Here is a 12499-nt window from a genome sequence, read left to right on the forward strand (position 1 = left end):
ACTAAAAAGGCTGTTTTATCTTAATTCACCTTATTATGTTATTAATTACTTTCTCTAAGAGCGCATTTGATACATATACATTGCTAACAATTTTGAGTGATTAATAATTTAACCATAATAAACGATTATGTGGTTAAAGTAAGTAAAAATAATTCTACTAAAAACATGATATTAATTTAAGTACATTTTAACATCAAAAGTTATTAATTAATTTTAAGCTTGGTGATAAAAAATAATAATGCTTAGACTGATAATTAAATGTAATTTTATTGTAATTTATTTAAAATATAAAACTATAAAAACAATATTGAAAATTTTTCTATCAAAATGTTTAACAGTTTAATCTAATCTATATATAAATTAAAAACTACAATTTATAATGGTTTAAACATAATAAATCTTGGTTGTCCAATGAAAACGTCAATAAAGTGATGAAAATCTCATAAGATTATTAATATTATTATTAACTTATTGGTTATTTAAATTTCTACACAGCCGTTTCATTTTAAGAAAATTCGTTTTTTTTTTGATTATTTGTTATTTTCTAGTCAACTATCTACTAAGATATCAATATATTTTGATTGAATTAAACATTAATCTAAAAACTGTTTCATTTAATTAATCTGTGATGACGATAACAAGTTATGAGTAATAATTATTGACATAAAATATTGTGATGAAATATCGACTGTAGACTAGAAACGTTCCGAATGTTTGAGTTGAAAATACTTTAAATTTGTATGTACCTACCTACATATTATTCGAAACTTAAGAAATTTCCAGTCATCCCCATGGCCCAAACTATGTGAGTATAAAGCATAGACATATAATAGATTATATTATATGTCCATGGTATAAAGGTTCCTCGATCTGTGCATATTGTCTACGATGTCAAATATTTGCAGGTAATATGCAGATACCAGTTAAATAAGGTTGATATAACCGTCACAAAGCAAACCTGACAACAATATATCAAGAATATCTACTGGATTTTATTTAAATTAACTTTTTTTATCTTGTTATCGACGAGACGACGACGCTGCAGGAACTGCTTGTGCATTACGTCGACGGCCTATCTAAATTAATTGGAAAAAGCTAAGTTATTTCACAGTTAATTGAACTAGTTAATACTTACTTTAGTAGATATTTAATTTCAAAAAAGGCATAGGAGAGTGAGAGTGATGTGTTATGCCATGAGAATGACTCATCTGATAGTGTGATACCTATGCATTACGACAAGGCTAGTGGCATGCTGATTGATGGATGAAATATTGCACCCATGCTTGGAAATTAATGGAAAATCTTAACAAGCTTTTAGTATGTTAATGTTATAATAATATAATTATGATGAAATTGTTTAATCCAATCCATCCAGAACTTTTAGGTTTATTTATAAATTAACTAGTATCAGCAGTATCTATAAGACTATAAATAATTCAATTGATCTGTATAATACTATAATATATATTATTATTTTTATTTTGAACTTGTTACCTACTCAAAATTGTTATGCATTTTTAAATAATAAACATCTGGTAACGATATTTTTCGTGATAATTATATTATGGATAAATTTGGCGCATGGCTAACGTCACATTTACATGGATAATACATTATTTTTCGTTGTTTTTCCATCGTACACGTAAAATTTGCCAACATAAAGTTAAGTTTTAATGTTGTTAACTTTTAATTTATGTTTGCCTATTACATCGGTACCGTTTTATATACATTATCTGATTTATCTGACTTAATTTAGAGTCCACCTTTATTTTTTTTTTCAATTCAACCACTGCCTATAATATTAATAATATTAAAATGGCTGGTGGCATATTATCTTATGATATTAAAATCCCCACAAGTCTGTTTCATTTAAATATATTAAGTCCCTCCAAATTGAAAACTGAAATCAGGCATATGTGTACTATTTAATACTATACATTACAATGTACGATTTATATAACCATACTAGCTGATCCCGTGTGCACTTCGTTGCACATTAAAAATGACGACCCTATGTGAACACCATGTTTTATACTTATTATACGTAATGAATTACCGCCGTCACGTTTATTGAAGTGCATTATTTGGACACCATAATTTTTTTCTTCTAGACTCTAGTATTATACACAAAATAAATCAGAAGATGCGTGAGCCAATCACAGACAGACATATAACTGCCCATATGAGAAGCATAGATTTTCCGGATTCACTATTTAGTCCACACACTTGCAGTGATTGTCCAGTGTCCTTGTACTCAGCTTATTTTAGATCAAATACTATATAATATAATTATATACTATTGGAAACATCAATGATCATAATAATACTCCATATTACACTCTTCGTTCTTTGGTGCACGATTAGTCCCATAGACTTAATATTATAGGTCTACTAGCTGATTCCCGTGAACTTCGTTGCCCGTTAAAAATACCGACTTCCTACATGATTCAACATTTTTGGTAAATTTGTCGTTTATATACTAGGCTATAGTCGTGATCAAAACTTCCCGTCGATTTATCCTATCTTAATCTACATTAAAGAATAACAGTCATTTAAAACTTAATATACAGAACTAAAAGTATATTCAATAATATTATTTTATCAGCAATCATTGCTGCCTAATAATCACGGATTAATATATATATATATTAATCCGTGCTAATAACAAATTACTTATTTCTTATTCTTCCATACCAAATTGTATAGAAATATATATTCAATATATTATTATTATTTCTACTATAAAAGATCTCAAATTAACATTAAAAAATTAAGGGCAACTTATCAAGATATAATATAGCCTATAGATTCATGGGATTTTGTAGCTTTCTAATGGTAAAGACATTTTAAAATCAGTTAAATAGTTCCAGAGATTAAACCAAACAAATGAACAATTTATCTTCTTTATAAATTTGTAAGTGTGTATTGGTTTGTTATCGGTGTGCATTTTATTGTGCGACGATTACTATTTAAGTATAATTTGGTGTACGCGCGATGATTATTTTTATGGATAAACTTCTCGGAGCAATTCTTATTGTTCACCTTCGGGCAAAAAGGATAGGTTGCAACCTTGCAACTGCAAGTAGCTGGAAACCCACGATAAGCCCGTGCCGTGCAGCACAATACGTATTGGTATAGAATAATTATAATTGTTAATTACTCCACTAAAACGCTACATTTTTGAAAATACTTTCTTATTGCTCGGCGAAAATATGAGAAGAACCTCTATTCCAAATTTCGGGTTCGCGCGTTGTGTAGTTTTTGAGTTACAGCGATCAGTGACTACGTGAACGTGATTTTCGATTTTACAATATGTATAGATGATTGGTCCTATAAACAAATCGTGCTCGTGCCTATAAAAGATTTATCATCACAAATATTATCATTTATCACATTATTCGCAGTCCAATCAGATTGATAAGCTGGTGCCTGCCGGCCGGCTAAGCTCTAGAGTCTAGACTCAGTTGACTTATTTATTTTGTTTTCTATGCTCTAGACTAGAGTAGGTAGAGCTAGAGCCCTTCTTTGATATATCTTAATAATATATTCTCGTTCAGTAGCTACAATTTTTGTTATTGCACATCGTATTATTGAATTATTCCTATGTATTATCTTATCAAAAGTACTTACTACTTAGGAGTTGGGTAGGTATCTAATGACTAATACTTAATAACACGAACTAAGACATATATATTAGTTCGTGGCGTTCGTGCTTTATTGTTTAATAGGTAGGGTACCACCAGGCAAATAATTAATTGTTTTTGAAATTTGGTTGTTAATAATAATATCTATGAAGTTTTCGAGTTTGAATGCCTGAATAATGAATATATTAAGTGTGAGTCTATACATGTAAGTCCTGAACAAATTTTAAAGCCAAATTTATATGTTAAGATTTAAGATGTACCCTATTATAGATTCGAACCTAGGTATTTAGTGTTTAATTTTTTTTTTGTATCAGGTATGTAGTTGGTATTGGATTTAATTGTGTGGGTACGAGGAATTCTATCTTGGATAAACATTTGACTTAATAATTAGTTTGTTTAATTTAATGATGCTTAGAGAAAAGCTCTTATTAATATATTAGAATATTGGGAAACCTAACTCATTATCATTAAATCATTTGAATATAGGCTTTATAGTTTATGTACTGATAATCTTGAATTGTTTGTAATTAGTATAGTAACATTAATACTTTGGAATTAGTGTTAAAAAATTATTCATTTTTGTGTTAAAAAAATTATTTAAAAAAAAAATGATTTAATGCTGTTGAATCTATGTAACTATAGACATATATAGATACATAATATTTCAGTATATTAATATGTTTTTAATGGTAAATACTAAATTGGATACTAGCTCCTAAAAATATACATATTAACAGTAGCCCAACTAAGGTTAATTGAGTCATAACCCCCCTTCCTGCCTCAAAAAAAAAAATAAAATAAAAATATTGTCTAGTTGCCGCACTCTTTATTAATATTTTGTATTTAGGTATATATATACAATATACATATGTATTATATTATATAAATGGGTCAATATAATTTGAAATGCCTTACATAACTATTTATTTTTTTTAATGAATCCCTTCCTTAAAAATTTCACCATGTAATAATTTACCTATCACATTCGTCATAGGCTAAACCAACTTTTTAATTCTCCAATATTATATAATAATAAATATATTTTGTTTTTGTTTGATTTTCTTCTTATTATTATTTTTATTTTAGCCTATAGGTAAGTGGGTATCACTTACTACAAATTCACTTTTTTTGTGTAGGGTTTAATTGATAGCCAGACTCCAGTTAAGAAATATATTGATATTTATCCATTTGAAAAGAGACATTTTATTAAGAATTATTGCAGTGTTCTTGCACAATTCAATGACATTCAATATTCAAATGATGAAAATTACGTTCTTACTTGTAATTTTTATTATTTCTCATGTAAATTCAATGGATTATAAATTTCCAAATGACTTTATGTTTGGTACTGCAACTGCTGCTTATCAAATAGAAGGAGGCTGGAATGAAGATGGTAAACAAACATTTTTATATGTATTTAATATTGTCATTGATCCTATACAAAAAACACTAATAATTATTGTAGTTATATAAATTGTAAATAATTAGGGATGTCAATTCTTTAGGAAAAGGAGAAAATATCTGGGATCATCTGGTTCATACTAGTCCGGAATTAATAAGAGATAGAACAAATGGAGATATTGCCTGCGATTCCTACCACAAGTATAAAGAAGATGTAGCATTAGCAAAAAATTTAAATGTAATATTAAAAATTGATTTTTTTACTCAAAATACATTTAAATTTATTATTCTTCTAGGTGAAATTTTATCGTTTTTCCATATCATGGGCTCGAATAGCACCATCGGGAGAAATGAATAAATTAAATCAAAAAGGAATAGCATACTATAATCATATTATTGATGAACTTATTGAAAATAATATAATGCCAATTGTATGTATGATTTGATATTTGATTGAAATAAAGTAAAAAGATTATAAATGTAATCTTATTTAGGTAACAATGTATCATTGGGATCTACCACAATATCTACAAGATCTTGGTGGTTGGGTGAATCCAATCATGTCAGATTACTTTAAGGAATATGCAAGAGTGTTGTTTACTTATTATGGAGACAGAGTATGTTAAATAAATAATTTAATAACATTAACAGTCTTTACATTTTGTACTCTTCATAGGTAAAATGGTGGATTACAATTAATGAACCATTAGAGGTTTCCACTGGTTATGCTTTTAATTCTTTTGCACCATACTTACGTTTAAATAATGCTGGGTATTATTTGGCTGGTCATACACAACTTATTGCCCATGGAAAAGCTTATAGGTTGTATGAAGAGATTTTTAGATCTACTCAACAAGGTATACAACAAAGAGCAATACAAACCTATATTAACCTACACTTAATATTTAAATTTCGAATTGGATATTTATATATTTTTTTTTCAGGAAAAATAAGCATTTCAATAAGTGGATTATTTTACTTGCCAAAAAATGCTGATTCACTAGATGATATAAATACTGCTGAGAGAGCCAATCAATTTGAAGTAATAGAATAATTTTATCATTATGTCATTTTACAATGTAAGACGTGTGTACTAGTAGGTATCCCGTCATTTCGTCGCGGTAATTTCGTCATGAGTCAATTCGTCGGGGTCATTTGGTCGCACGACAATTGGACGCATACGAAATTTAGTCTCGTGTAATATCGACGCATGCTACATTTGGTTGCGCGTCATTTCGTTGCACATATATTTAAATCTTTAATTATATTAATGTGTTTAATTCAAAATATAATATATTATATTATAATTTGTATATTACTATATTAAATAATGAGCTGATTAACTAGTCTACCAACGCACATATACATACATTACACACATTTTTAATTTAATTTTACATTTTATAGATAAAAACACTGAAATGACTGATATCTATATAATAAACAAAAATATCTAAATAAAGGTATTGCTTATAATTTTAATTTTTATAAATAATAATATTTTTTTTATTTTGTGTTTTTTAAAATATTTTATTTAGATTATTATTATTATTATTTTTATTGAATTGAATTTTACATTTTATATATAAAAATAAACTAAAATGACTGATATTTAAAATCATTATTATTATTTAGAACCTACCTATATAAATATATGCGATAAAATGATGCGCGACCAAATATAGCATGCGTCTATATTTCACGCAACAAAATGTCGTATGCGTCCAATTGTCTTACGACCAATTGACCGCGACAAATTGACATGCGACAAAATTACTGAGACGAAATGACGTAATATCGTACTAGCATTCGATTTTTTATTCAGAAAATTGCAAAAACTCACTAGTTGAAAATCTATTCTAGAAAACATCTATGGAAATAGAACTTAGTTCTGTGGCATTCTTCATATTATTTTTGGGTGACTCAAATCTAACCAATTCCAATAACAATTTAAGTTTGGGGAACATAAAAAAGTTACAAGAAGCCATGTCAGGAATGTAGTGGCTCAGTAGAAAGTAGTAATGCTATGCTTAGCTAAAATATTTCTGAAGAAAATATTAGGAATGGAATGGTATATTATGAAAAAGCTACCAAGTTTCAAATGGTCACAAATTGTATCTTTTATTATGTATGGAATCACAAAGTCATCAATAATACTTTAAATAGTTATCTTTTGATGTTTTGGTACATTATTCTTAAGTTCTGTAAGTGTACATTTGTATTACATTTTTCTATTTTGTGTAACTAATAAATTTTGGATACTTTTTGAACACAGCTCACATTATTATTTAATTTTTAAGACAGAATATGTGCTTATTAAAGTTTTTTATATGTTCATAGAGGGGATGGTTCAGTTATCCAGTATACAAAGGAGACTATCCACCAATAATGAGAGAATGGATGGATAAAAAAAGTAAAGAAGAAGGTAGACCGTGGTCAATATTACCAACATTTACAGAAGATGAAATTAAATTAATCAAAGGTAGATTCAAATTTAATTGATATTGTACTAAACATTAATAGATAATTTATATTTTATAATGTTTCAGTAATAGTTACCAAAATGATATTTATATTATTATAGGTACGGCTGATTTTTATGCTCTCAATCATTATTCTTCTCGATTGGTAACTCAGGAATGTGGTGATCCAAATTCTTATAATGCTATTGCAAATTATTATACATCTGTTGATGAATCATGGCCAAAGTCATCCCCTGCTCCATGGCTAATAGTAATAATTAAATCAAAGTTGAGTTATGTATGTTACTAAAGTTATTAAATTTCAGACAGCACCTATTGGATTAAAAAAACTTTTGGTATGGATAAAAGATGAATATGGTAATCCACCTATGTTTATAACAGAAAATGGATTTGGAGATAACGGTCAATTAGATGATTTTGATAGAATAAGCTATATGAAGGTAGAATTTTAGTATGACAACAGTCAACAAGTAATCACAGTTTTATTTTTATTTTATAGGGCTATTTAAATGCAACATTACGAGCAATACATGAAAATAACTGCAATGTTATAGGATTTACTGTATGGTCACTCTTGGATAATTTTGAGTGGATGGATGGTTATACGTACGTTATATTATGTCATCTAATTAATAAATATCTTAATTTGTTTATGAATAAATATGATAAATGGAATACATACTATTTATATTTAAAATAATATTCATATTTATGTATCTTATATGGTAATAATATAGTCTAACATTATTTTTTAGTTTTATATTAGATATTCAGTTTAAGATTAATTTTTATTGGATTTTTCAGAATTCATTTTGGACTTGTTAAGGTAGATTTTAATGATCCTGAAAGAACTCGTACACCAAAAGCTTCATATATATTTTTCAAGAACGTGATAACCACTACCCGATTAATAACTAATTTAACTGATTCTTTTAGTAAAACAGTTGAATTGTAAAGTAAACAAAAAAAACATTCACATTTGTTTTATTATCAATATTTATATTATAATAGTTTACATTTATATCAAATTATATTATTGTTATTAGCTTTTGAATCAATACTATCTTATTGTAGTATAATGTGTTCATGTTATAAATAGGTAATAGCTTAAAATAAATCTAAATATTTTGAAAACGTTATTACGAATCGTAAACTTTATGTTATACATTTATTGTATTGTTTAGGGAATTTTTTTGGCATTTAATTGGCTTTTAATTATATTTTAATTTTAAAGTGAGTTATAATTTTCTTAAATTGTATAAATGTTTTTTTTGTACATTTTAAAATAATCATGACTCACTGTTCAGTTTTGGCGATCGATGGTGGTCGATCACGGTTGTCAGCGTATAGATAAGCAATAAAAATGGGCTATCGGCTTGATCGGTCAAAAGGCCAGTTTTAGTCTGATGACAGCTGCGACCGATGCACTGTCTACGGCCAATACCAAGTGCGTCAAATAAGACCAAAATAATATCAAAGTTAAAATATATGTACATCCAATCATACTTGATTACTGTATTAAATTATATCAATAAAAAATTTTTTAGATCACAAATTATTTTTTTTGGTTAAACAACATTATTAGTGCAATTTTTTTGATTATAAAGTCCTAATTGTCGTGCGTTTGATACATTTAATTAAAATAAAATCGCTGTACGGCCCGAACACTCGCATTAAAATTATAAATAATAAAAAGTCCATTTATGATTATGAGATGCTTTAGATAATCATTTTACCATTAAATTTTATACAAAGTCAAGTCACTCTAATTTTTAAATGGACAGAAATAAACGTGATCTGCTGAATGTAAAATTTGGTATGTTATGCATTTGTAAAAAAGACAATAAATGTAACATTCTATCAATATACTTGTATTATATTTTATTTATATAAATGATACAAAAATATGTGCATATAATTTAATTTACAACAAATTAAGATAGGTGTTGTAATTAAAATGCCTGGATGTACTGTCAAAATATATGAATATTGAACAAGAGAAAGTGTAATTTTGAGTTGTATATATTTATGTTTGTAAATACATATTATTTAATGAACGGTAATGATTTTTTTGTATAGATTTGAATACAAAAAAAAAAAATGAGAGTGTGTGAGTTACACTCTGGGGAAGTAAAACTTCTTTAAGGAGTTATGACTTTATGAGTTATGAGCATATAATATACAGTACATTAAAAATGCTCATAACTCACTTAAAAATTGAATTATCGTAAAAAACCAACATACAAACACAGATTAATGTTCTTATACTATCAAGTTTCATAATAGGTCGATTCACTGTAATTTTTAAACTAAAGGAGCTACAAGAGTTCTGCTGGACGTAAATTTGTTATATTACGCACTGGTAAGACGGAGACAACAAATACCACTGTTACGTACTCTTAAGTCTAAAATACCCTAAGTTTATATACCTGCTACTTGTCTCTGAAAGTAGTATAGGTAAGTGCATACCGTCCAACAGTAGAAGTTCGACCATAATTTTATTAAATTTTTTGTTCTATCAAGTATACCTACTCGATCCCGCTTCACCTCATCTTGTCCGTTGTCCTAAGTCGGGTGGGAGTGGAATCTCGGATGGTTTGACTTCAGGCCTCAGGGAGCAACAACAAAATATGCGTTCGCTTTTTGTTATGCTTCTCCATTCGTCCGTTGTCGCGCGCACGCGCGGTGGTGCACACATTGCCTATATTGGAATGACAGATGACACCTGTCCTGTTCCAGCCAGCCGACCAAGTCTCTAAAACAGTTCCTAAACTCCGTTCTCATGTCTGGCGTGACATCCAACGCATTGTAACTTCGCTGTTCTCCACTGCGACCTGCTCCACCGCCGCTGCAACCACGCCGACATGAAATAATAAGAATCATCTCAACTGCTCCAGTACGGGATCTCCGTCCGGTTGAGCGATCGCCGACGCATTGCTTCCTGCGAACTGCGTCGCACAATGGAGTAGACCCACCTAACCAAATGGTTAGTTCCTTGTCGAAATTATCAAATATGCGTGATTTGCTTCATATACTGGATGCCGTTATAATTATCTTTTCGTTGTCGATGGTGACTCCTTCAATAGTTACACCTACTTCGATTTGGTCGGTTGTCTCGCTATTATAAGACACAGCCATTTCGATTTCAGCCTTCAGGTGGGTGTATATAATTGTGTGCTCATGGATCATATGTGGGAAAAAAACTAGCCGATCCCAGGTTTCATCCTAGGCCGTCGCCCGATAGTTTAAAACAACATCATTTATTAGTAGTCAGAGTTTATATGTCATTAAATTGTTAATCTGTCAATCATCATCAGCTTGATTTCGGACCTGTTTATTTTTCAAAATACCATATTATTATTATTATTGATATACCAATTATACTTACGCAGAGGTATATAAGTACTATTATTATATTAAACAATTTTAACAATGTTTTTCTAAGTATATTATATTTTCCTTCTAAGCATCGATTAACGTAAACATTTTTTTTTTGTTTTTAGTCCTTATAATCATATTAATTAATAATAAACGTAACTATAGAAAAAAACATGTAGAATGTAGATTGTCAAAACGTTTAACTTATATCATATCCTGATAAATTATTATTTTTTTTTAAAACATCGAATCTGAAATAAGATATATCGTACCTTTAATATATATCATTTATTGTAGCTGCTATAGCCTATATATATAGCCTAACCTATAGGTCTACATAATATTTGAATACATAATTATTATATTAATGAATAATTTAACGCATAGGTTCTCAATTCTGTAAACGTAATATCGTGTATACTTTTATACATAATATTACATTATTATATTATAATATGTAATATGTTTATTAATTTATTATATTAAAGAAAACATTTTAGTTAATAGTGTTAATATGTAATATTACTTCAACAACTGTACCTACAATACAAAATACAATACATTATAGGATTATAGACTTATATAGTATCCTTTAGTTAAATCCATAGATATTTAGTTAGGTAATTTTGGAATATTCACTGTAAATTGCAGTAATACATTGCAAGTTTCCTCACCACCTTAGCTTATTAAATGACAATTATATTTCGTTTTTAATATTACATGAGGTATTGCAAGAGGCGCGTTTTTTTTACTGTGGTGTCCCCTTGTAGGCCTATTCCACAAAGAGGAGAATGGGAGTGAACTGCCGGCCAATGATAATGAGAGAAACTGCAGAGAAACCGTAAGAGATTTATTATGTTACATATTATTTTAGCCAATATAATAATGCCGGTTTATACAAATATAAAGACTTGTGTTATTGTGTTAATAATGTATCTTTTCGCTGACCGCAATTCTTCCAATGTCCCCTGTACCGTATTAATTTCAAAACTTGGATAAGTAAGTTGGATATCGTCATCGGTAGTCCTTAAAAAGAGACTAACGCCAGACCAGAAAAAAATAATTTCAAAATAAATGTATTCTATACATACAACAAATATAATTTTTATAATATTAGTCGTCTTATGAATTTAATACGGCATTATTATATTTCTACTTATATACATAATTTAGATTATACATTAAATAACAAATGTAATATAATAGTAGCTATACTATACTATTATATACTATATCTATATCTATAGTAATACTATACTACTTCTTACTTCTAGCTAATTGTTGTAAATTACAATAAATAATATAATTTCTTGGAAAAATAAACCAGCAATAACAATAAACTCAATCAATTAAAACTAGTAACTACCTACCTATCTACTTAAAAATGGCCAAATCTCACGCCCAATCAAGCTCTCACGACACGAGGAAATTATGGTTACCAGCTAGAGTACGCACTGGCACAGTAGACTTATTTCAGTCCCGGACAAGAAAAGAGAATAATCGAATTCATAAAGATTGCTGAGCTCAGATCGAATATATATCTATAAGACCACGGATCAACGATAACTTCCCGCAAGTAGTTAAAATGTAAAA

The 12499-nt window shown here is 28.5% G+C and overlaps 1 protein-coding gene across 2 annotated transcripts; it reads left to right on the top strand.

Annotated features, from left to right (window-relative positions):
- The first annotated feature begins 3373 nt into the window (after nt 1-3373).
- LOC107172809 (myrosinase 1-like) lies at nt 3374-9394 on the top strand. 2 transcript variants are annotated; one of them, XM_089224130.1, is made up of 12 exons: nt 3374-3849; nt 4781-5037; nt 5150-5283; nt 5342-5476; nt 5540-5662; nt 5722-5902; nt 5990-6087; nt 7386-7527; nt 7630-7778; nt 7834-7968; nt 8028-8134; nt 8333-9394. In XM_089224130.1, exons 2-12 carry the CDS (start codon nt 4884-4886, stop codon nt 8481-8483), a joined length of 1509 nt encoding a protein of 502 aa, XP_089080256.1. In that variant the 5' UTR covers nt 3374-3849; nt 4781-4883; the 3' UTR covers nt 8484-9394. The 2 variants fall into 2 exon arrangements, with proteins under 2 accessions (XP_089080256.1, XP_089080257.1); XM_089224131.1 differs by having other exon boundaries at nt 3374-3644.
- Nucleotides 9395-12499: the final 3105 nt, after the last annotated feature.

Source organism: Diuraphis noxia, unplaced genomic scaffold, assembly GCF_037042655.1.
Source record: "Diuraphis noxia isolate RWA-SAM2 unplaced genomic scaffold, SU_Dnox_SAM2 contig0003, whole genome shotgun sequence".
In the NCBI taxonomy this organism is placed as follows: Eukaryota; Metazoa; Arthropoda; class Insecta; order Hemiptera; family Aphididae; genus Diuraphis; species Diuraphis noxia.

Excerpts from the sequence above, each read along its gene's own strand:
- LOC107172809 (XM_089224130.1), top strand. The coding sequence starts at position 4,884 with ATGACATTCAATATTCAAATGATGAAAATTACGTTCTTACTTGTAATT. Across the intron at positions 6,088-7,385 it reads AGAGAGCCAATCAATTTGAA|AGGGGATGGTTCAGTTATCC; the intron begins GTAATAGAATAA and ends ATATGTTCATAG. Across the intron at positions 7,779-7,833 it reads CCCCTGCTCCATGGCTAATA|ACAGCACCTATTGGATTAAA; the intron begins GTAATAATTAAA and ends ATTAAATTTCAG.